The sequence below is a fragment of the Bolinopsis microptera genome, chromosome 6, assembly GCF_026151205.1.
Source record: "Bolinopsis microptera isolate Bmic1 chromosome 6, MBARI_Bmic_1.0, whole genome shotgun sequence".
NCBI lineage: Eukaryota > Metazoa > Ctenophora > Tentaculata > Lobata > Bolinopsidae > Bolinopsis > Bolinopsis microptera.
Window position 1 is genome coordinate 5,037,061 of NC_087077.1, and position 21,717 is coordinate 5,058,777.

Genomic DNA, 21,717 nt, shown 5'->3' on the forward strand with positions numbered 1-21,717 from the left:
ATCCGTCGCATTATCTTTTAGCTTATTTCAATGACTGTGCCTTCACTGCTTTATTTTGTTTCTAAAAAGTAAAATAAATAAATAAATTCTGGCATCTTGGGACAAATTATCACCACACCAATGACGAATTGAATGTCAAGCAATACAGTTTAAATTTGCATTAAAATACATGTATGTGCTAACATAAAAGTCTTACAGTCTTAATACAGACTAAGTTTGAACATGATTTTACCGAATTTCAGAAATTTCCTTACTGCTTACTGGGCAACTTGTACGAACACCGATGGGACAGTAAGACAACATTAAGACACATTAAGACAACAATAAGACAACATTAAGACACCAATAAGACACATTAACACAAAAATAAGACAACATTAAGACACCAATAAGACAACATTAAGACAACATTAACGCAACAAACACCAATAAGACAACAAACGATAAGACAACATTAAGACACCAATAAGACAACATTAAGACAACATTAACGCAACAAACACCAATAAGACAACAAACGATAAGACAACATTAAGACAACATTAAGGCATCATTAAGGCAACATTAAGACAACATTAAAGCAACAAATTCGTTTAAGACAACAAATTATGTATAACAGTATAACACTATTTCTTCGAATATATTTTACTTTGTCAAATTATATTTTACTTCATCAACTGAGTTAGAGTAATACGAAATTGTGACTTAAACTCTGAAAATGAAATAATTAGGTCTCATTATTTATCAGGTAATACAAATCTACAGAGCAATAAATTAATCAAAAATTCTTCTGAATAGGGCTGGGATATCTTGGTTGAAGGCTTTCCTCACGGAGGCGTTGTCTCTTGTCAGTCCGTATCGCTTACACCACATAAATTCTGACAAGGCTACAGTCATGGCTGCTGAATCCGTTCGGGTACGACCGGTTCCTCTTCGCATGTGGTTCTTAGCGTGGAACCACATCCCTTCGCAGCTGTTGGTGTGAACACCAGTGACCGGGTCCACAAATCCTCGACTATGGTTGACAACTTGATGAGGAAATCCGTGGTGTTGCAGGGCGTTATAACCTTTCCACTTGTCGGTGAGAATAGTTGTACCCGGTAGAACGTGCTCCTTGATGAGTGTGATTAGGGTGTTGTGATCGCGTCGATTGCCGGTACACTCCACTAAGAAGCATTCGCCAGTAGTCCTACAGAACCCACCCAGCACCCATTTTCCGACTACACGTCGACCTCTGTTATATTTTCGTTTACCGAATTTGGATTCGTCAATCTCCACTATACAGCCGACCCCACCAATCTTTCTACGTGCACCGTTGTCGAACAGGTCTTCAAGCATGCAATTTCGGATCGAGGAGAAGATGGACCGTACACAGCCGGTGCTGATGGTTATGATCCGTGCTACGTCGCAGACACTCAGTCGGTTGCAGAACAGCCAGATGATGTGGAGGAATACGGAGAAGGGTAGCTTGCGTTTGTGGAGGATACTCCCGGTTCTCACTGAGCAGAAGTGGTCGATGTCTGAAGAAGTGTCTGAACACTGCCAGCAGTAGCCGTCTGTGTACTTGCTCGTTGGGCATTTCTTCAAGGTCATAAAGTTGTTGCACTCTTCACAAGTTTGGAAAGGTCGCAGCATTCCGATATCCAAGCAGTACTGTAGACATTCCGTTTCCGATGATAGTGATCCGCGTCTTAGCTCTTCGTAGGAGGGAAGGGAGTTCATGTTGTATCGTTAGATAAAGTGTTGGTTTGATGGCCTCTATTAATACTATTTGTCACGTGAGCAGAACACGAACATCGGCCTCATTAATACCAAACGATCTAATCATGACGTGAACTGTTCGATTAATACCACATTCCATAAGAACACGAACAACGGCCCTCATTAATACCACACGATCTGGTCATGACGTGAACTGTTCGATTAATACCACATTCCATAAGAACACGAACAACGGCCCTCATTAATACCACACGATCTGGTCATGACGTGAACTGTACAATTACAAGCTGCGATCTGAGAATCGCTAACAAGATGTTACATTATTATCTGAGGTGATTTGACATGTGATGCATCGTAAAAAGTTGAGTGAGCCAGATGTCATTTAAAGTCACGTGAGCCATGGTGATGACGCGATCCAGGAGAAGTGATCTCGCTAACAAGATGTGACATAACAGTAGTTATATAGTATATAAACGAATGGAACTCACAGTCGATATCAGTTATCTGAATCGTTTACTAATCACATCCATCTGACTTTTGTACAACTGCTATGGTTACTAGACGAGGAACCCGTTACAGCCGACCTACTCCTGCACCGAAGTGTGCCCATTGTGCTTCTACTGGACACGTCGCGACCTCCTGTCCTAGGACAAGTTACATCGCTCCTTCTCTTCCTTCACTCAAATGCTCCAGTTGCGTCCTTCTTGCCAGAAGTGGCTACTCTGATGAACCTCTTACCCATCAGATTATCCTTACTATCGACCCTTGCCTTGCTCATGCATCCTCAACATCTCGCCCTTCTAGACCTACTACCTCTCTTTCACGTCGACCTCGACTCAACCTCCCTGGCATTCCTCCCCCAGCTCCTAGACTGTCTTCTGCTCCATCCACTTCCTCAACTGCATCCAATCCTGCTTCCCCGCCACCTCCTGCAGCTCCAGCAGCTCCAGCAACCCCTCCTCCAGCAGCTCCAGCAACCCCTCCTCCAGCAGCTCCAGCAGCTCCGGCGACCCCTCCTCCCGCAGCTCCGGCGACCCCTCCTCCCGCAGCTCCGGCGACCCCTCCAGCAGCTCCAGCGACCCCTCCTCCAGCAGCTCCAGCGACCCCTCCTCCAGCAGCTCCAGTGACCCCTCCTCCAGCAGCTCCAGTGACCCCTCCTCCTGCAGCTCCGGCGACCCCTCCTCCCGCAGCCCCAAATACACCACCTCCTCCAGCAGCTCGTCGGACACGAGTGAGGAACATCAGCATTGACGGAGCTTTGGTTGAATACAGGACAATACTCAACTTGACCATCAACGGGAAATCTCTTTCAACAGTCCTAGAAGAAAGAGGCATTTGTCGATCGCACTTCTACAGAAAAAGGTGCATTGCAGAAGCAGCACTCGTGGACAGACAATCCCTTGAGAGCTCGTTCCTGCAGCTACGTAAAGTAACGCTCCAAACCGTATACCCAGCGGCAAAAGATATCTGCAACAGAAAACATAGAGACCTAACACGCCTTTATGCTCAAGGAAACGCCCTAAAGCCTAAAACTCGTTATTAAGATATTTGTTTTATTCTATATTGTAAACCAGTTATTTCAGTATCAATTTATCATCATTATATTGTAAACCAGTTATTTCATTTAAATCAATTAAGCATCAATTTAAATTTCCGACTTTTAACTAGCAGTCCAAAGTATCTTAACAGATAATTTCAAAAATCTGTGTACTGCGGCAATGAAATCACGGCCGTATATTACATATTCTAAACATTTTGTTGCATTAATGTAGTCTTAAACGAGTTTGTTGTCTTAATGTTGTCTTAAATGAGTTTGTTGTTTTAATGTTGTCTTAATGTTGTCTTAATTGAGTTTGTTGTCTTAATGTTGTCTTAATGTTGTCTTAATATTTTATCCTATTTTGTTGTCTTATCGGTGTTTGTTGTCTTAATCTTGTCTTATTGTTGTCTTATTGTTGTCTTATTGTTGCCTTAATGTTGTCTTAATGTTGCCTTAATGTTGTCTTAATGTTTGCTTTAATGTTGCCTTAATGTTGCCTTAATGTTGTCTTAATGTTGTCTTATCGTTTGTTGTCTTATTGGTGTTTGTTGCGTTAACGTTGTCTTATTGTTGTCTTAATGTTGTCTTAATGTTGTCTTATTGTTGTCTTAATGTTGTCTTAATGTTGTCTTACTGTCCCATCGGTGTTCGTACAAGTTGCCGCTTACTGTCACAAAAAATGATGAAAAATACCCTTATTTTCTGTGACGTCCGAAATTTGACGGTTTTTGTTCAATTTCGCCATATTTTCGGACCGCCAAAATTTCGGTCGTCGCAAATTGGTCCGCCACAAAAAAGTCTTGTAAGGTATAAGTGATAAGGTTTCCCGGATGAATCTTCCTGCATAGGAATAGCTGGCTTGGCAACCCAAAATAAAAGAGCAAATTTTAACTCTGAATACCACTGTTCTCCTTGCCTCTGGCTCTATAAGATCTGCACTTCCGCCATCTGTGGCAGACTAATTGAATCACGATTTTGTTTTAGGGTCAGACACCAGACTGAATAGCCTTTGGCGGCTTGAAAAACCACATACGATTATAAAATAACTCCACACGCGCCGTGTGTGGTTATGAGTATTGCTGAAAGCACAGTGTAAGGCCTACACTGTCAAAAGTCGAGGAATTAATTCTACGGAAACTCGTCTAACTCTAAAAAGCGGGAATTTCACCCAACGTTTTAGGAAAACTATTGATTAGTTTTGTAGAGCACGTGCTTGCAAAATCGTTAGGTGGTACGTTTTATGAACTAGTGGTAACTTAAATTAGTTATTAGACAGTATGACGACCAGGGTTTGTCTGTAGTATTGTCTGATAATGTATTATCGTTGCTTCTTTCATGCTTACTATCTAATGCCAAAAGCCGATAAACCTGACTGGCGCTTGGATATCTAATATGTGGATATGCTGGATTCGAGATAAGCACAATTTTCTTATCGGCATTCAGTGTTAGAATCGATAGTTGTTTAATGTTTTCCCTTAATTCTGGAACGCCCCTCAACCTCAAATATATCCAAAAATATATTAGGATCCTGGGTAGATATTCATGCATAAATTTCGCTCTGGAACATAAAATAGTCATAAATTAACAATAATAAAATATTAAACCCATGACCATCCATCAGGTTTCGGAGTCGAAGCCACGGTTCCTGAACGTATTATCGTGTAACAACAAATCGTGGGGGGTGGGAGATAAGGATGTGGATGGAATGGATCAGATCCTACTTAATAAGTTCACCTACATTTGGTCTGAGTGCAAGGAGAACTGGATCAGAACTGATCAAATCATCAAGTGGGTAGGAGAGTGGTATTGCTGGTGGTGGTAGGAGAGTGGTATTGCTGGGGGTGGTAGTAGAGTGGTATTGCTGGGGTGGTAGTAGAGTGGTATTGCTGGTAGTGGTAGGAGAGTGGCATCGCTGGGGGTGGTAGGAGAGTGGCATCGCTGGGGGTGGTAGTAGAGTGGTATTGCTGGGGGTGGTCGGAGAGTGGTATTGCTGGGGTGGTAGTAGAGTGGTATTGCTGGGGGTGGTAGGAGAGTGGCATTGCTGTGGGGGTGGTAGGAGAGTGGTATTCGGGCAAACTGTTTAACCTGTTGAATATTTTATTGCGTTGAGTGTTTCATGCTTGTTGTTTCATAATAAGATAATAACACAATATCCACAATCCACATGAAATTGTAATCCTCTAACTTACCGCGACTGGTCACATGACCTACCATTACCCCTGCAGACCGAGAGTGGTAGATAACGAGTGGTACAAGCCCCTGTCCGCCACAGAGCCAGCCCTGCCCTCCGCTCCCTCCACCCCCACACACTCCATGCCTCAGACTACTGTGGGCTGCATGTCCCCCGCTGCCATGTCCAGCTGCATGAGCCCCGCTGATGGTAGTCCTATTAACTACCCCAGCAACTTCCCTCCTTCTCCCTTTATCTCTGTACAAGGTAATTCAGTTAATAGTTTCGTGTTATTTGTAAAATATGCTATATTTCTGGAATTTCGTGCAGAATTAAGGAATTTGTACATACTTTTAGCAATTGGAATTAGAGGCGATAAGATATACAATAACTGTCAAACAAACACATACCCCGTATAAATTCATCTTACGAGGTGTTCACTAATAACTTCACCTACATTGTTCAATATAAGATATAGATAAATACAAAATTTAAATAGGCAAGTAAGTTTTGACATAATATGTAAATAATTAAGTTTACGCGAGGCTAAATATACTACATTTACTATTTTATTTAAAATATAGCTTAGCCAGATATTTTAAAACTGAGTTAACAGTTTTACGTTTTATGTTTTTAGACATGACTGTTACTCATTGACATCGTATTTTGTACACTATCTGCTCTCCTCCTCCCGTCCCCCCCCCCCCCCCCGGCCCCCCCCCCCCCCGGCCCCTTTCTCTTGAGATGACGTCATTTATAGCTCCCTCATCCACATCAAGATGGTGACGATGTGCTACACATACTAATACTGTGCAGGAAACGTCACACCCTTATTGTGTACTGTGTCTCATTTTAAATCATGTATTTTCCTTTGCCCTCGTACGTTATTGCAATTGTAAAACTCTGATTTACTGCAGCTGTTAGGTAAACAGCCGAAGTTAATCGGGTTTAGCGGTAAATTTTGATGGTTAGAATTTCTATAAGCCCTGGACTCAATTTGGGAAAGGAAACAGCCGCGGTAAATCGGAGGTTTGCGGTGAAGCGGGTTAATGTGTCGCACTGCTGATGCCCATGAAATAAAACCTCCACCACAAAATTAATGGCAGGCATGGGGGAAAGCGTTCTAATCTCGTTTACATTCATGACCGTCCAAATTATAAACTTTGTGCGTAATTCGATACACGTTTGTTGGCCTCGTGTCCAATGAGGGTGAGAGTCACATATAAATTCAAAATTGAGATTTATATAATATAGATGTCCTATCTTACCCTGATAAATTAGGTAAACTAATAAGACAATTAACGTAATTAAGACCCTTATTAATTGTGATGACCTGTCAGGGGGAGGCACGGAGGAGATTAGTTGGAGTAGGAGAAGTAACACCCCCTCGCAAGAGTCCTACATCAGTACCCCGCCCTACACTGAGGCTTATAGTAAGTGGACACATTTACTCTTATTATCTCTCAGTATTTAGGTACCGCAGACCGCTGTATGTGGAGTGAAGCTTAATAGTTGTAATCATTTCGAGCTCGCCGAAACCTTTTAACACGTACGAACCAGTTAGTGAACCACTGTGGAAATTCGAGTAGATCGTTCAGCCTTTGCAGTCCCGCGTATTTAATTATTTGTTGTATGCAGCGGTAACCTTAGATTGAAGCCGCTGGTTGAGCGGGAGGAACCATACTCCATTTTCTGTCGCAAACACTACGGGATCTGGACTTTACGGCGGAGAAGATTTGTCGGCGCAAAATGGGTTTAGGGTTTAGGATTTGGCTATGGGAATTTTCCCTAAACCTAACCCTAATTCACAGAGTCTCGGAACCACGCTAACGCGTGAGACAGTGCGACTTAATGAATAACCACCAAGCTAACGCGTGAATTCGACCCTAAACTTGAAACCAACGAGAAATTAAGCTTACTGATCGTTTGAAATTAGTTATAAGGGGCCTGTTTTTCGTTGATAGATATTCGATGTTTCTTAGTTTTAGCTTTGAGTTTGATTATTTTGTTTCGTGATGTTTTTCAGTTAAATTCACTCTCGTTTTTGCTGTCCAATTTCACCGATATTGCAGAAAGTTCGACTGATCTAGATCTAGGGGCTCTTTATTTGAATCCTCACCAGTCCCCTGGATTGTTCTAAATCTTTTAGTCCCAGACGTCAGTGACTAATTGATTGTATCATGTGATATTGTTGATGCATATAATACAGGTCGCGACTAAAATATTGGCAAGCAGGTTGCACGGATTGCATTAATATCATGCTTATTCGATAAAACTTGTATTTTTTGGATGTATGTTTGTGAAACGTATGAACTAACAAAGTTACGCAGTTTACACCTCCTTGTAGAGAATGATTACTAACTAATTACTCTTATATAATTCTACAGACGGTATTCTGATCGATATCTAATTTGTCATTCCGTGACGGCTTCATCTAAACTAACACAGTTTTTCTCACCTCAACATCACACCAGTTTATAGCAACTTCGAACAAATTCTCATAGTTGGGAAAGCGCACTCAACGAAATTTTAAAAGGTGCTGAACTCCACAAACTTTTAAAACTCATCTTTCATTAGTTCTTCGTAGAAAGTTCTTATGCGCAATGGTTTTGTAATAGCGCCTTAAATTGACAAAAAACTAGCGGACAAAAATCTTTTGAGTTACAAATCAAACCCTTGTATTGCTTCGATATCAAAATATAGTTGTCTTTTGACTTATCCCGAAAACGAAAACTTCTCCCATATCAGTTTTACTATAATTTGAAACAGGAGGAACATTTAAGAGGAAATAGTGTTGTTCACTTCGTAGTACACGTACAGCCTACATGTTGACTCTTTATGTCAATGCATTTGGTGATATAGTCTGGAGCTATGTTGTTGACGCATTTGAACACGGTTAGAGCAATCTTATAATCTATTCGCTGTCTTATTGGAAGAAAATGGACCTTTTTCAGGAATGGGGCGACATTGTCCCACTTTTTAATAGCTTTTCCACCAAACAAGAATCGAACACCGGAATTTTGTACCTTCTGGAGTTTCTTCATGAGAAAATCAGGTAAACCGTATACCGTAGAAGTCCATTCCAATAATATAGTTTTGAAAAGATCAAACAGTGGATGATCTGTGCTTTTAGGTCATAATTAAGCTTTGAGCCTATAACTCGAAGGTTCCTCAAATGAATGTTGCAACAACTGATGATTGAATCAAAGAAATTGATCAAAGAGAACATCTTAACTTTTTACTGTGTGGGATGCATCCACAGTGTCAGCCTAGCTGCATTGTCAAGTTGTATTGAATCGACTGGACATGAAGAGTAACTGTTCTTGGTCAATGGTCTGTACTGGGGGGGGGGGGCCAATGGCATAAATGGAGAAAATGGAGAATTACTCATAGGTTTTTCCATTTTCTCCATAGAAATAGTCTCCATTTTATGCCATTTTATGCCATTTTATGCCATTTTATGCCATTTTATGCCATTTTATGCCATTTTATGCCATTTTATGCCATTTTATGCCATTGAAAACCTGAAAAATTTAGAATTTCGAGAAAAATTATTTTTTAAAAAGATATTTTCGGCCAATAATGAACAGAGTATCATGAAACATGAAGAAAAGTGGTTTTCAGAAAAACTTTGAAAAATGTTGACTTAGAAAATGTTCGGTCCGAGTCATTTACGATACGTACCTCCCGTATCGAGAGCTCCCGATTCCCAGCTCGTGTTGCAAAGGAGAGGCCTGCCTTCCGAGATCGCATTACCTCGAGTCCAAAATTGTGTATCGAGGGGAAGGTGTGGACTTCGAAAAACCGAAAAAATATTTTCGACAAGTAATGAACATAGTAGCATGAAACGTTACGTGGAGAAACGTACGTGGAGAAAAGCGGTTTTCAGAAAAAATTTGACTTAGAAATTACCCCTCGGTACACAATTTTGGACTCGAGGCTTCCCCCTGGTAATGCGATCTCGGAAGGCAGGCCTCCCCTTTGCAACACGAGCTCGGAATCGGGAGCTCTCGATACGAGAGGTACGTATCGAGAATGACTCGGGCCGAACATTTTCTAAGTCAAAATTTTTCAAAGTTTTTCTAAAAACCACTTTTCTCCACGTTTCATGCTACCCTCTTCATTATAAGCCGAAAATATTTTTTTGGTTTTTCGGTTTATCGAAGTCTGCACCTACCCCTCGATACACAAATTTGGACTCGAGGCTTCCCCCTGGTAATGCGATCTCGAAAGGCAGGCCTCCCCTTTGCAGTGCGAGCTTGTTTCGACTGTCGAGGATGTAGGTCTCACTTCTCAGTGCCTATTACTCTCCCCTATTACTCACTCCTGCTGTAGCCTGTAGAAATAACTTTACACTAGGATTGAGTAATTATGAGTTTGCCTGAAGTGTGCCTCTACTAACCTAGTATAAGCATCTAGTAGCCTACTATGAGCTTTCATAAGCTTGTTACGCCCCTAGTAAGCGTAAATAAACATGTTAGGATGTCCAATTTAGGTGTTAAATGGTGTTAAAGATGAAATTTCGAAGACAAAATTCATGGCATAAAATGGAGAAAATGGAGAATTACTCATGGGTTTTTCCATTTTATCCATAGAAAAAGTCTCCAATTTATGCCATTTTATGCCATTGGCCCCCCCCCCCCCCCCCCTCTGTACTACAAGAGCTTCTGTTTTGTTTTGGTTTAGTTTAAGTTTATTTTGGGTCATCCAGCTCTTGATATCTTAAAAACAATGTGTTATTCTCTCTTCGATTGTTGACAGATCTCGAAATAGTGGGTTAAACTCTATGTAAAGTTGGGTGTCATCTACGTACATGTGGATGTTAAATCCATGTCGCTTTGCGATATGATTAAGCTTCTTTGTGTAAAGTATAAACAGAATTGAACCTTGACTTAAACCTTGCGGGACTCCAATTCTAAGGAAGCATCTCTTTGATCTTGATTTATCAATAGTTACTGTGAAGAATCCGTAAAAGCCAAAATCCTTTTGTAGTTTTAAAGGGAGGAATCGATGATTTAAAAACTAAAAAGCAGCGCTAAGGTCCAAAAAGAGGAGGACAACCTTGCTTTTTATGTCACTGATACAAAGGAGATCATTGTAAATAGTAATGGTTGCAGTTTCGCAGCTATGGTTTGACACATAACCACTTTGATGTTCATCATGGAGATTGTGGTAGTCAAGTCCATCTGTTTCTGGACACTTCGACGGACATTATCCAGTGACAAGTGAGTCATTGATCATGAATGACACTATTGGTTTAACTTCATCGAAACACTGCATTAAAAGTTTGAGAAGAATGGGGTCCTCTTCACATTTAGAAAAAATTCGAAAATATTTCACGTACATTTTTTAGAGACTGAAAAATTTCGAAATATAATTTTCGCCAAAAGTGATAAAATCGCATGAAACGTGGAGAAAAATATAATTATTTTTTAAACTCTAAATTTTTCGTTTAAATCACCAATATTTGTAGTTAGAGTTTAGTAAATCTCGGCAGGTTTTTGTATTCAGGAATTACTAAGTGGAAAGGTCTGAAACTGAAAAACGTTAACCACACGATATTAGAGTTTCATAATTAATTACAGTACAGCCTTATCGATTTTCACAGAAACTGCACCAAAGGTACATTCAAGATCGAACCGATAGCCTGCTGTACTATAATTTTATTGATTTCAATGATTAATCAGTGGGGTTAAGAAATCACATTTGTAATAAATAAAACTTCTCTGTACTGTCAATCGTGCTAATCTAAACAGACCTCCATGGATACACCAGACCTCTTCTTTTCCTCAACAATCAGACCGAGTTGTGCACGAAACTCGGTATATGTAACGCTTTATACCGTGAAAGGCCCGGTATAGAGAGGTTTTACAGTTTATAATCACGAAAACGTCTACTTGGCCTGATGGTTCATTTACAGCTCGAAGAAGGCAAATTACCCCCATATGTCAGGGTCGGATAAAATCAACAAGGGTAAGAAACGGGCAACTGCAAGGGTAATATTTAGATACGGGTGTCGGGCAAGGGGTATACGTAGTAACTTAAATGAGTTCCAGGAGAGTCAGGATTTCTTGGAAATTGCTGATTTCTGATTGCTTGGAAAGAGACAACGGGACATATCATGAAGCATTGTTAATAAGGATGTTGAATGTTGATTTGGAATTGGGATGTTGTGAAGCAAATGCAAAAGAGTGCAAAAGTCATCTTGTTCGGACACGTTGCCATTATCGGTACAATTTTTTTTAAGTCGCAATAATCATTAATCGATAACTTTTTCAAAATTATCGCGATAATATCGGTTATCGGCGATAAATTTGTCAAGATAATAGAAGTAATATTTTTTAACCTTGTTAAATCATCATTATATGGTTACGATATCATTAATTGAATTTAATTTCCAAAAATCGGTTAAATTCGAACTTTGAAGATAAAAATAGCAAACTTTAATAGCATTATCGTTGGCTTTATCATTTTCTAAAGAATTGCTTAATGCTTTTCTATAGAATCAATTGCAATATCGGTATTGCCCTTTAATAAGCCCATATTTCAACGTCAAATGTTCTAAGGTTTACTTAGTGATCATTTTGTATTCTTGATATGCATCTGCAGCTAGAATACCGAGGTCCGAATATAACGTTACCAGCGATCATACGAAGTTAAGGTTCTTTCTCTAATCTCTTGACATATCGTGTACGTAGCCTATCAAGAAGGGTTCGAGAAAGTGGTGAGTCTATCTTTTGACTCTTCCAGCTTGCTATCAATAAACTGAACATTCACTTCTGCTAGGTTGAGGGAGATTGTTGTCTCTTTATCTTAGTGATGTCTAACTCAGTCTATCCTGTATTCCGTATTAGATTACCTAGCTTCGAGTCAACCAAAACTTCGTTCACTGCATCAGTTATCCGGTCATATCTCTTCAACATGTACACACCACACAGCAAACTCGAACAGGTTTTGCAGTCTTGTTGCAGTATGAGTTCCTTTCTGTGCATCAAAAACCAGAATAACTGCGTCTGATCATACAACCTCCAAGTTACCTACTTAATGCCGCAAATTTATAAACACTACAGACTACATAGCACGTCAGCATACCATTACATTGCAAATTATGGTAGCAGTCGGGTTTAACACGACAAACAAAGAAACAGATAAGAAAAATATGTTAAATTTAGGCTATTTTCCCCTAATAAAAATTGGTTGATTATCGCGATAATTTTCGGGAATTATCGCGATAATCGATAAAGATCTTAGGCAAATTATCGGCCGATATCGGTTGGCAACCCTATTCATTACTGAGTTTTAAGTCAACTGATAACGTGATGTTCATGTATTGATGGAACAGGAATCTACTAAAACTTTTGTGCAGGGCCGCTAACTTTATCACAGTAATATAAAGTGGATTTGACCAAGCGTTCTTAGAGTTGACTAAGAGCTCTTAGAACGCTTGGTCCACATCAGTACATACCAAAGTACATACCACAAGTACATTGTACATACCCAATTATACCACATCAGTACATACCAAAGTACATACCACAAGTACATTGTACATACCCAATTATACCACATCAGTACATACCTAAGAGGAACAGGTTGCCGTTTGTAATATAACTTAACAGACTACATTTGATACATCCTCTTTCGCAGTTTCCGATAATTGGTATAGGTCTGATTACGACTACAATTAATTTGTACAGCTTTAACTCGATTGGGTAATCCAGTAATTGAGTTATGAGTTATAATTAACCTGAAATTAAGTTATTTATTCCCGAATTCTATGAAACGTGCCTAATAATGGTTTTGTCCCTAATAATGGTTCTGTTCGTTACGCACATGTGATATGCAGAAATTATACTTATATTGTAAGTGTGGCATTTTTACAATTTGGTGTGGCATTTGTGTGGTATTTTTACACTTTCCTTGAACACCTCCTAGCGACTGGGAGGAAATTTTGGATGCCAGTATATTCAGATGAATTTGGCCCTTGAGATCGCTAAAAATCTCACCACATTCTTAATTTTGTGGTTATTGAATTAAATTACTGATCTCAGTGGCAACTTTAAACACTTCGCTCTATCCTCCAAACTCAAAAATCACGTCCGGCCATGACCACATTCCCACATTCCCACATTCCCACATTCTTCACCAACCATCGTGAGCACTCAAACTCAAACTGTCGCTGTGAAATCTCCTCCCCCACAGGGTCCCTGCTCCCCCATGGCCCATTCCCTGGCATATCAGTTATAACACACCCGGGGACTAGGTCGAGGGATTAATGTTATCACTAACTATCACTACCAGACGTCTAGCCTTGTACCAGCCTGTTTTAGAGAGGTATTTACTATTTATAATGGTATTTACAGTGTTGGCCACACTTCATGTGGTGTGATGTTGTGGTGTGTTGTGATGTTGTGTGGTGTGTTAACAAGATGTTGGTGTAAGTGGCGGCTCTCTCATCGTCTCACGTTAGTCATGCTGTACGCACTCGTGTCCCTGCACACCACGTACAGTGTACGTGGTGTGTCGGTTGTCATGAGTCCCTGAGGGTTGTGGTGAGGAGGGGGGAGCAGTGTTTTGAGCGGTATTTTGTGGCCGTTTGTTGAGGTGTTGGCATGTTGTCAATGTCAACAATGAACCAAGTAGTTTGTTGTTTTGCGGGGTTGTCTTCAGGGCTGTGTAGATCTGATGGTTATGCCGTGGTTGCTGAACAAAAAGGACGTGTTCCTTATGTTCCATCTCTCTTATAAGTATATTCAAGTTAAACAGCTTTACACTATGTCGCTTTGTGTTGCATCCTTTATTGGCTTATATCTCGTATATGATTGTAGTACAAGCAGTGGCTGAACTCTGACGGCTTTTGATAAAAGCTTTATGTCCCTATACTCTCATTTATCCACGTGCTCCCGCTTTCAATAGCTTCAGAATCTTTCTTTCCCACAGCAATTTATGGGTCCTTTGAGGTTTTAATTTGATCGATATTAGAAATGCACAATCAGTACAAAATCCTTAAAGAGATCAAGAGAAACATACGTTTGTTCCTTTATTGATCGGATTGTTTACAAACTTCGGTAAAACCATTAAGTTATAATACTTGTTTATTGAATTTTCTACAGAACTCGATGGAAACTCTCTATCAGTAATTCAGCTCATCGTTCAATAATTTGATATTAATCAATGAAAACGTTTAGAGGCAGCCTAGTCCACGCGTATCTCCCTTTTGGAAACTGATAATTTATCATTGCCACATACGAGTGAGGCGAACGACATATTTACAATAATTAATTAACATAATTAAACAAATATATCAGTCACCAACTCTATCACTTGTTTGTTTGTTTATAGAACCCGTCCCCAATCTCGTATCGGAAAATGACTAAACTCGGGTCTTAGTGTGAATACGAGTGTTCATTAAGAGATTAAGCATTCAGATCTTTAGCATCACTTATCCCCCGTAGTCGTATGATGATATTTCAATATTCCAGGATATAATTCCTGTAAATTCATTGTTATGATGAAACAAAAGTAACATTATGTGTTATATAATATAATGATTAATGAGTACCTAATGAGTATATAATATATATTATGATTGTACTCATTCAGTTCCAAATTGCTTACAATGTTACCGCGAGCCGCAGTGGCTCCTATAATCTAACCGCACAGCACTATTGACTGTTACTGTGTGGTGTTTGCGTTGTAGCTTCTTTTATTGGCTGTTATATCATCATGTATAATTGGCTTAATTATGATTAAAATTGAGTGCAATGGTCTGGTGTCCCTCGTTAAAAGCTTTATACTCTTGTTTTGTTATGTACTTTTGCTTTCTTTAGCTTCAGGCAGTTTGCTCACCCTACACGAGTGTTTATCAAGAGATTAAGCATTAAGATCTTTAGCATCACTTATCCCCCGTAGTCGTATGATGATATTTCAATATTCCAGGATATAATTCCTGTAAATTCATTGTTATGATGAAACAAAAGTAACATTATGTGTTATATAATATAATGATTAATGAGTACCTAATGAGTATATAATATATATTATGATTGTACTCATTCAGTTCCAAATTGCTTACAATGTTACCGCGAGCCGCAGTGGCTCCTACAATCTAACCGCACAGCACTATTGACTGTTACTGTGTGGTGTTTGCGTTGTAGCTTCTTTTATTGGCTGTTATATCATCATGTATAATTGGCTTAATTATGATTAAAATTGAGTGCAATGGTCTGGTGTCCCTCGTTAAAAGCTTTATACTCTTGTTTTGTTATGTACTTTTGCTTTCTTTAGCTTCAGGCAGTTTGCTCACCCTACACGAGTGTTTATCAAGAGATTAAGCATTAAGATCTTTAGCATCACTTATCCCCCGTAGTCGTATGATGATATTTCAATATTCCAGGATATAATTCCTGTAAATTCATTGTTATGATGAAACAAAAGTAACATTATGTGTTATATAATATAATGATTAATGAGTACCTAATGAGTATATAATATATATTATGATTGTACTCATTCAGTTCCAAATTGCTTACAATGTTACCGCGAGCCGCAGTGGCTCCTACAATCTAACCGCACAGCACTATTGACTGTTACTGTGTGGTGTTTGCGTTGTAGCTTCTTTTATTGGCTGTTATATCATCATGTATAATTGGCTTAATTATGATTAAAATTGAGTGCAATGGTATGATGTCCCTCGTTAAAAGCTTTATACTCTTGTTTTGTACTTTTGCTTTCTTTAGCTTCAGGGAGTGTGCTCACAATTGATCGAGGAATATATTTAGATTTCAATTTGATCAATAACAGAAAGAGTCCCTTCATTAATCATGTTAACCAGAGAATTATTACATAAATGAGTACCTACTAAAACTTACATATTGTCAGCTCTAATACTCAATTATTGAGAGTTTTCTAGCGGATTTGACTTATAATTAGAAGTCGAATCTGCTAGAAAACTCCCAGCAATTGAGTATTCCAGCTGACAAAATGTCAGTTTCTTTCTGTAATTGATCAAATGATTACATCGTAATTGATTCATAATTTTTTTAAATCTAGTTCGTTGTTTCCCTATCGGATATTTAGTGATTGCTAATTACCACAAGAATAAGGGCCGAGGGGTCCAGCTTTCCCGCGACATTCAACGCTACGACACATTAATTTAATCTGAAGATAATCTGACAAGATCTTCATAACACAATCAAGACAATGTCTTGATTGTCTTGAAGACATGAATTAGAATCTGAACAAGTATTACTATTATAGTTCAAATATCCCAGAATATATCTCCTGTACCACAATCTCACAAAACAGTTATATGCTCGACAAGAAAAACGCCATTTTAGGACGCACGGAGAGTGAGGACTCCTCGGACTACATTCAATTAATTGCATGTGTAATGTCCTCAATAAAGTTAGAATAGATTTGTAATGTTGTAATTAGTTGAAACCTAACACCCCACATCTTTCAGATGATAACAACTTCAACAACTTCGCCCCCTCGCCAGTGACTCAACAACCTCTCACTCCCTTTAACATCCCTCCCGCTAACATCGGTAACATCCACCCGGGCATGATCCCCAGCACCATACCCGGCAACTCACCCAGCAACATGTTCCATATGATGAGTATAACTGAGCGGGAATCTCGCATCCTCTCCCCCGTTAATATCAGCCAGGGTAACCTGGCTCACAACGCTTTTAACCACTTTTAGAACCTTAAAATCTTCTAGAAGCTTGCTCACAACGCTTTTAAACACTTTTAGAACCTTAAAATCTTCTAGAACCTGGCTCAAAACGCTTTTTACCACTTCCAGAGTTGTGGTTGTGGTGGTGGAGTTGTGTTTTGGTCGGCAGTTGGAGGTGGTTGTTATGTGCACTTATCTTGCTTTTTCACGTCCAGGGATAAAATCTATCACCCGCGGTTTTGTGGGTTATCTTGAATATCCACGGCAGGATGATGATTTACAGTACGGCATTAAGAGGCTAAAAGCCTGAGTAGCTGTAGATATTTTCATCCCTAGACGCAAGGAGAAATATTAAGAGCATGGTCAGGAGCTTTATAGTTACGGAGATAATATTATAGCATTGACTGCAACCCTGTGCCCTTGGTACGTGCAATTGGCACGTGCAATTGGCACGTGAGCGTTGTTCTTCTCTGATACCCCTGCTCAATTAAAATTCTAAACTTAAGAATGGTTAAGACAGAACATATTCTCATTGAGAATGATTGTCATTCCATTAATAAAAGTAACGAATGAAGAGTAGTAGCGATTGTACTGAAGCAACCGTTGCAACAACAGGAAAAATATCATTTACATAATGACAGCTCCTGATCGTGACTATTATAGAATTAATCAAGATTTCCGGATATGTTGGATTGCTAAGGTCTCTGGCCAGACAACATAAAAACAGTCTTAATCTTTAAAGTGTTAATCTTCGTATATTATTGAGGTTTTTCTATAGGTTGATTTCACAGTATCAATTTTATTGTTAAAACCATGGTGGTGGCCTGATTAAATTATGTACTATTTCAATTTTGAGAGACGGTGAATTATGTTATTTTGTAAGAGTGTGTAGACGAGTTTATCATAGACTGTAGGCACCTGTGTAAAGTGGAAACGAGTAATTGACCAAATCCATCCTCAGATAAATAAATTTCTCATCTTTTAACATAATGCCGTACAAAAAAGTCGCTGATAATTGCTAATTTGATAATTTGATTTCGTTCCCATCGTCGGACCTCAAAATCCTGACCTGATGAGAGTTTGATAATTTTAACAGCTGCATTTTCTTGGACTCCGTCTGATGCTACCATCCCGTGAGATAAAGGTTTTAAATATATTTTGCCCCAACTCAAATCTCTAGTTCTATAAGTTAATGCGCTCAACTCTCTGATAAAATATCATTAGTTGCCAAGTGAATGTCTAGACAATCCGAGACCACCAAATTCTTTATCTTTTTTGACGGGGTTTCAAAATTAGGTTACCTATTTGACTTTATCCATAAAGGTTAAAAGTATCAATCCAAACGAATAATTTCTTTATCTTTTTAACGGGGTTCAAAATTAAGTTACCTATTTGAATTTATCCATAAAAGCGTTGAAAGCATCACCTTTTTAGAGTCTCTTGTGGGAGACGGTTATTTGAACATAGAGATTATACACTATACAGCTACAGGACGTTTTCTTATGTCTATAACTCCCTCTTCGGTTCGTGCGTGGCCACCGTAACATGATTGAATATTTAATTACCTCCTTATTTGATTACTTCCTTAATAGCCTCATGTTTAAATTAAGCCACCTGACACCCGTTAAATGTTAATCTAAATTGATATCCTTGAGGGAATTAACTTTAAGTAACGGAAAGTAACTTTAATAGTTGATGTCCGATGCGATTTGTATGTCTGTTAACAAATGGTATTAATTGTTTTCTATCAGTAACTACTAATTATGATAAAGTCTTGGTAGCCCTATCTTGATTGAGTGTTAGCTGTCAATATAACTATTAATTTTAGCAAAAACATCTGGTCCCCTGTTTAGTTGCCGTCTCTTAATTTTCTGAACTAGATACAGTTTTCTGAGCTAGATACAGTTTTCGTGTAAATCGTATTCAAACATCTCAGTCCTGTTTCGATGGTTATTTTGGTGTTTACACTCCCCTGATAACAGCTAGGGTTTAACAAATCACTTTCATGGAAGTACAGTTCCAAGAAAACCGTGTCAAGCAACACAAAAGTTGCAATGTCAGAAAATTGATTAATTGGTGGCGAAAGATTAGCAATTATGGTGCTAGCTGCTGTGGGAGAATAACAGGGGGGAGTGTGAAGGTGTGTGTAAGTGGGAGAGTGTTGTACCTACAGTACACCCCCGTCCCATGTTGTGACGCCGTGTCCCTTGTTCGGGTCCCTTGTTCGGGTTTCTTGTTCCCCCAGCACGTATTGTTCACTGTCTGTTCGGACCATATTGTTTTCTGTCTCGGTCTCTTTCAGGTCTTTTACCTTTCACCGCCTTTTTTTACTCTTTATACAAGGTAGCCATTCCGACATTCCGTTTAAAAGTGTTGGAAATCATCAATATGCTGTTCATTCCTCATCCAATTATCGTGGAGAGCAAGAATTTGGCACATTCGTTTCAAAATCTACCATAATATTATAACTTGATACTTAATAACATGGTTCACCGTTTTTGTGCCTACTCAAAAATAGTGAACCATGCTATTACTACTCTAATTATTTGCTGAGCGAAAAGCCCTGATGTGTCCCTATCCGTTTCCGTAGAAACGCCTAATTCTGAAGTAAGGAGTGATAAAGGTGACCGCCGATGCGCCATGCGGGGTGCCCTTAGTTTGCGGGGAATGACCTCAGTTTCTAGTTTTATTAGCAGGTTAGATTCCTCTTCCTGCCACAACACAAATATTTATTTTAATCCTTGCATTTTAATTTTTGTATACTATGAATTTTGTTTTTCTTTTAATTTATAAGCCTGTCAAGACTTTGGGTTTCATCGAATCTATCTATCTAATGATTGGCCTAAGGAAAAGATTGGGAGATGGCAAATCAGCGGATAGCAGTGCTGTGTACCACTAACTCAATTGACAGAACTCATTTTCTGAATGAGTGCATTTATTCAATGAATTCGCATGTTCATAACTCGATTCACGCAAAGAATATTACTTTGGACTAACTGAAATTTGCCTAGTGCGCAATTTTTATTTACCAGTCTTTACTGTGTACCATTTTTACGTGGTGACCATATATGGTCATCACGTGACCCCAGTCTTTACTGTGCACCATTGTTACGCGGTGACCATATAAGGTAATCACGTGACACCAGTCTTTACTGTGCACCATTGTTACGTGGTGACCATATAAGGTCATCACGTGACCCCAGTCTTTACTTTACGAATCTATCTGTGAGCGATACTAAATCTACATTATTATGTTTTAACTCTTGTGTGAGTAGGATAATTAGTTTTGTAAGATTTTACGTTTGTCAGATAATCATTTTAATTTCGCCGTTTCCAGTTTTGTAAATCTGTGGTTCGAGTTCTTTCGACATTCAGTCTGGAAATCTTTGTATATTTTTGATATATCAAAATGTCGAAAAATGCTTGAACTAATCATAGTGAAAAATTGTTTTGAGATTTTAACATGACTATCAAAATTTTGTAAAGCACGACTTAAGAGAGATACTTAATCGCTGGGAACGACGATATATGTACTATACATTTCTTTTCATTATCTTGAAACTTTTTAGGGAGATGATCTATCATAATTGACGGTGATAAGCCAATCAGCTTCTAATATTGATCTAAATTTGTGAATCGCTGTCACGAGTAAAACCAAATGTGGATCACCTCCCCACCAATGTCTGTTGTGTAACTTTGTGTCCCGTGATCCGTTATATTAAACTGCAGAAAGATTTTTGTTCACTGCTATTTTCATGAAGTTTACTGAAATTAGAAATGTAGACTTGCGCTGTCTACTTTTTACTGTTCACCGTACAGTGAAAATCAGTGGTGTCCTCCTAACCCCGGCGAAAAGTGACGTGTAAAATTTCTAATTTTTATCAAACTAAGTTGACCGTAATAGTTTGACCTGGTATTTTTCCATTACGAAATAGTAATACTGAAGACAAACATATTTATATGTTAACAATAATTAAAAGGATTATCCTTAGAAAACTAGCCTTGATAACTAGGCAACATGGTGTCATGAGCCAGCAGGTCGTCTAAACAGCAGGCCGGACACCACTAGAGACTTGAGCACGGTGTGCAAGATATCGCTACGTTAATTTTGTGAGGAATATTATACGCGTGTTGACTGGTGGTCTTGACGTTACTGGTCGGTGGAGTGGCGCTTGTTTTATGATTTTTGTAAGATCTGGTAATTTCAAGCTGATACCTTTAATTGGGGGACCACTGCTCTTTGTTTGGGGACCACTGCTTTTTGTTTGGGGGCCACTGCTCTTTGTTTGGGGACCACTGTTCTTTGTTTGGGATCACTGCTCTTTTTCGACAAGATGAAAAGTTTCGGTTTTGTTTGAGATTTGCACCATCACAATAAGTGGTTTTGAGCAATTTTAATGCCGGAAATTTCGACTAATTATAAATTAGAGAGAGCACAAAAATTGTGGTGATCCCCCAAGATTTCAGTTTTTTAAAACACTGCACCTCCTTATACGACAGCAACATAAGGCCATCAATTCTTTATTATATTGTTATTCCAGAATAAATTATGAAGATGTTATTCACTATTCAGTGACGATGATGATTTTTCGAATTTTGTGTGTTC

The 21,717-nt window shown here is 39.0% G+C and overlaps 2 protein-coding genes across 3 annotated transcripts in view; both read left to right on the top strand.

Annotated features, from left to right (window-relative positions):
• Window positions 1-18,259, top strand: part of LOC134816700 (uncharacterized) — a 65,389-nt gene extending 47,130 nt beyond the window's left edge. Inside the window, exons 16-19 of one of the 2 annotated variants that reach the window (XM_063825660.1) lie at window positions 4,884-5,050; window positions 5,488-5,699; window positions 6,773-6,865; window positions 16,897-18,259. In XM_063825660.1, the coding sequence (XP_063681730.1) occupies window positions 4,884-5,050; window positions 5,488-5,699; window positions 6,773-6,865; window positions 16,897-17,138 (714 nt within the window). In that variant the 3' untranslated portion in view covers window positions 17,139-18,259. The remainder of the gene's footprint in view (window positions 1-4,883; window positions 5,051-5,487; window positions 5,700-6,772; window positions 6,866-16,896) is intronic. The other variant, XM_063825659.1, reaches the window with a different exon arrangement.
• The window catches only part of LOC134816708 (serine/threonine-protein kinase Tao-like), a 585,630-nt gene that overhangs the window by 257,931 nt on the left and 305,982 nt on the right, over window positions 1-21,717 (top strand). The window lies entirely within an intron of this gene.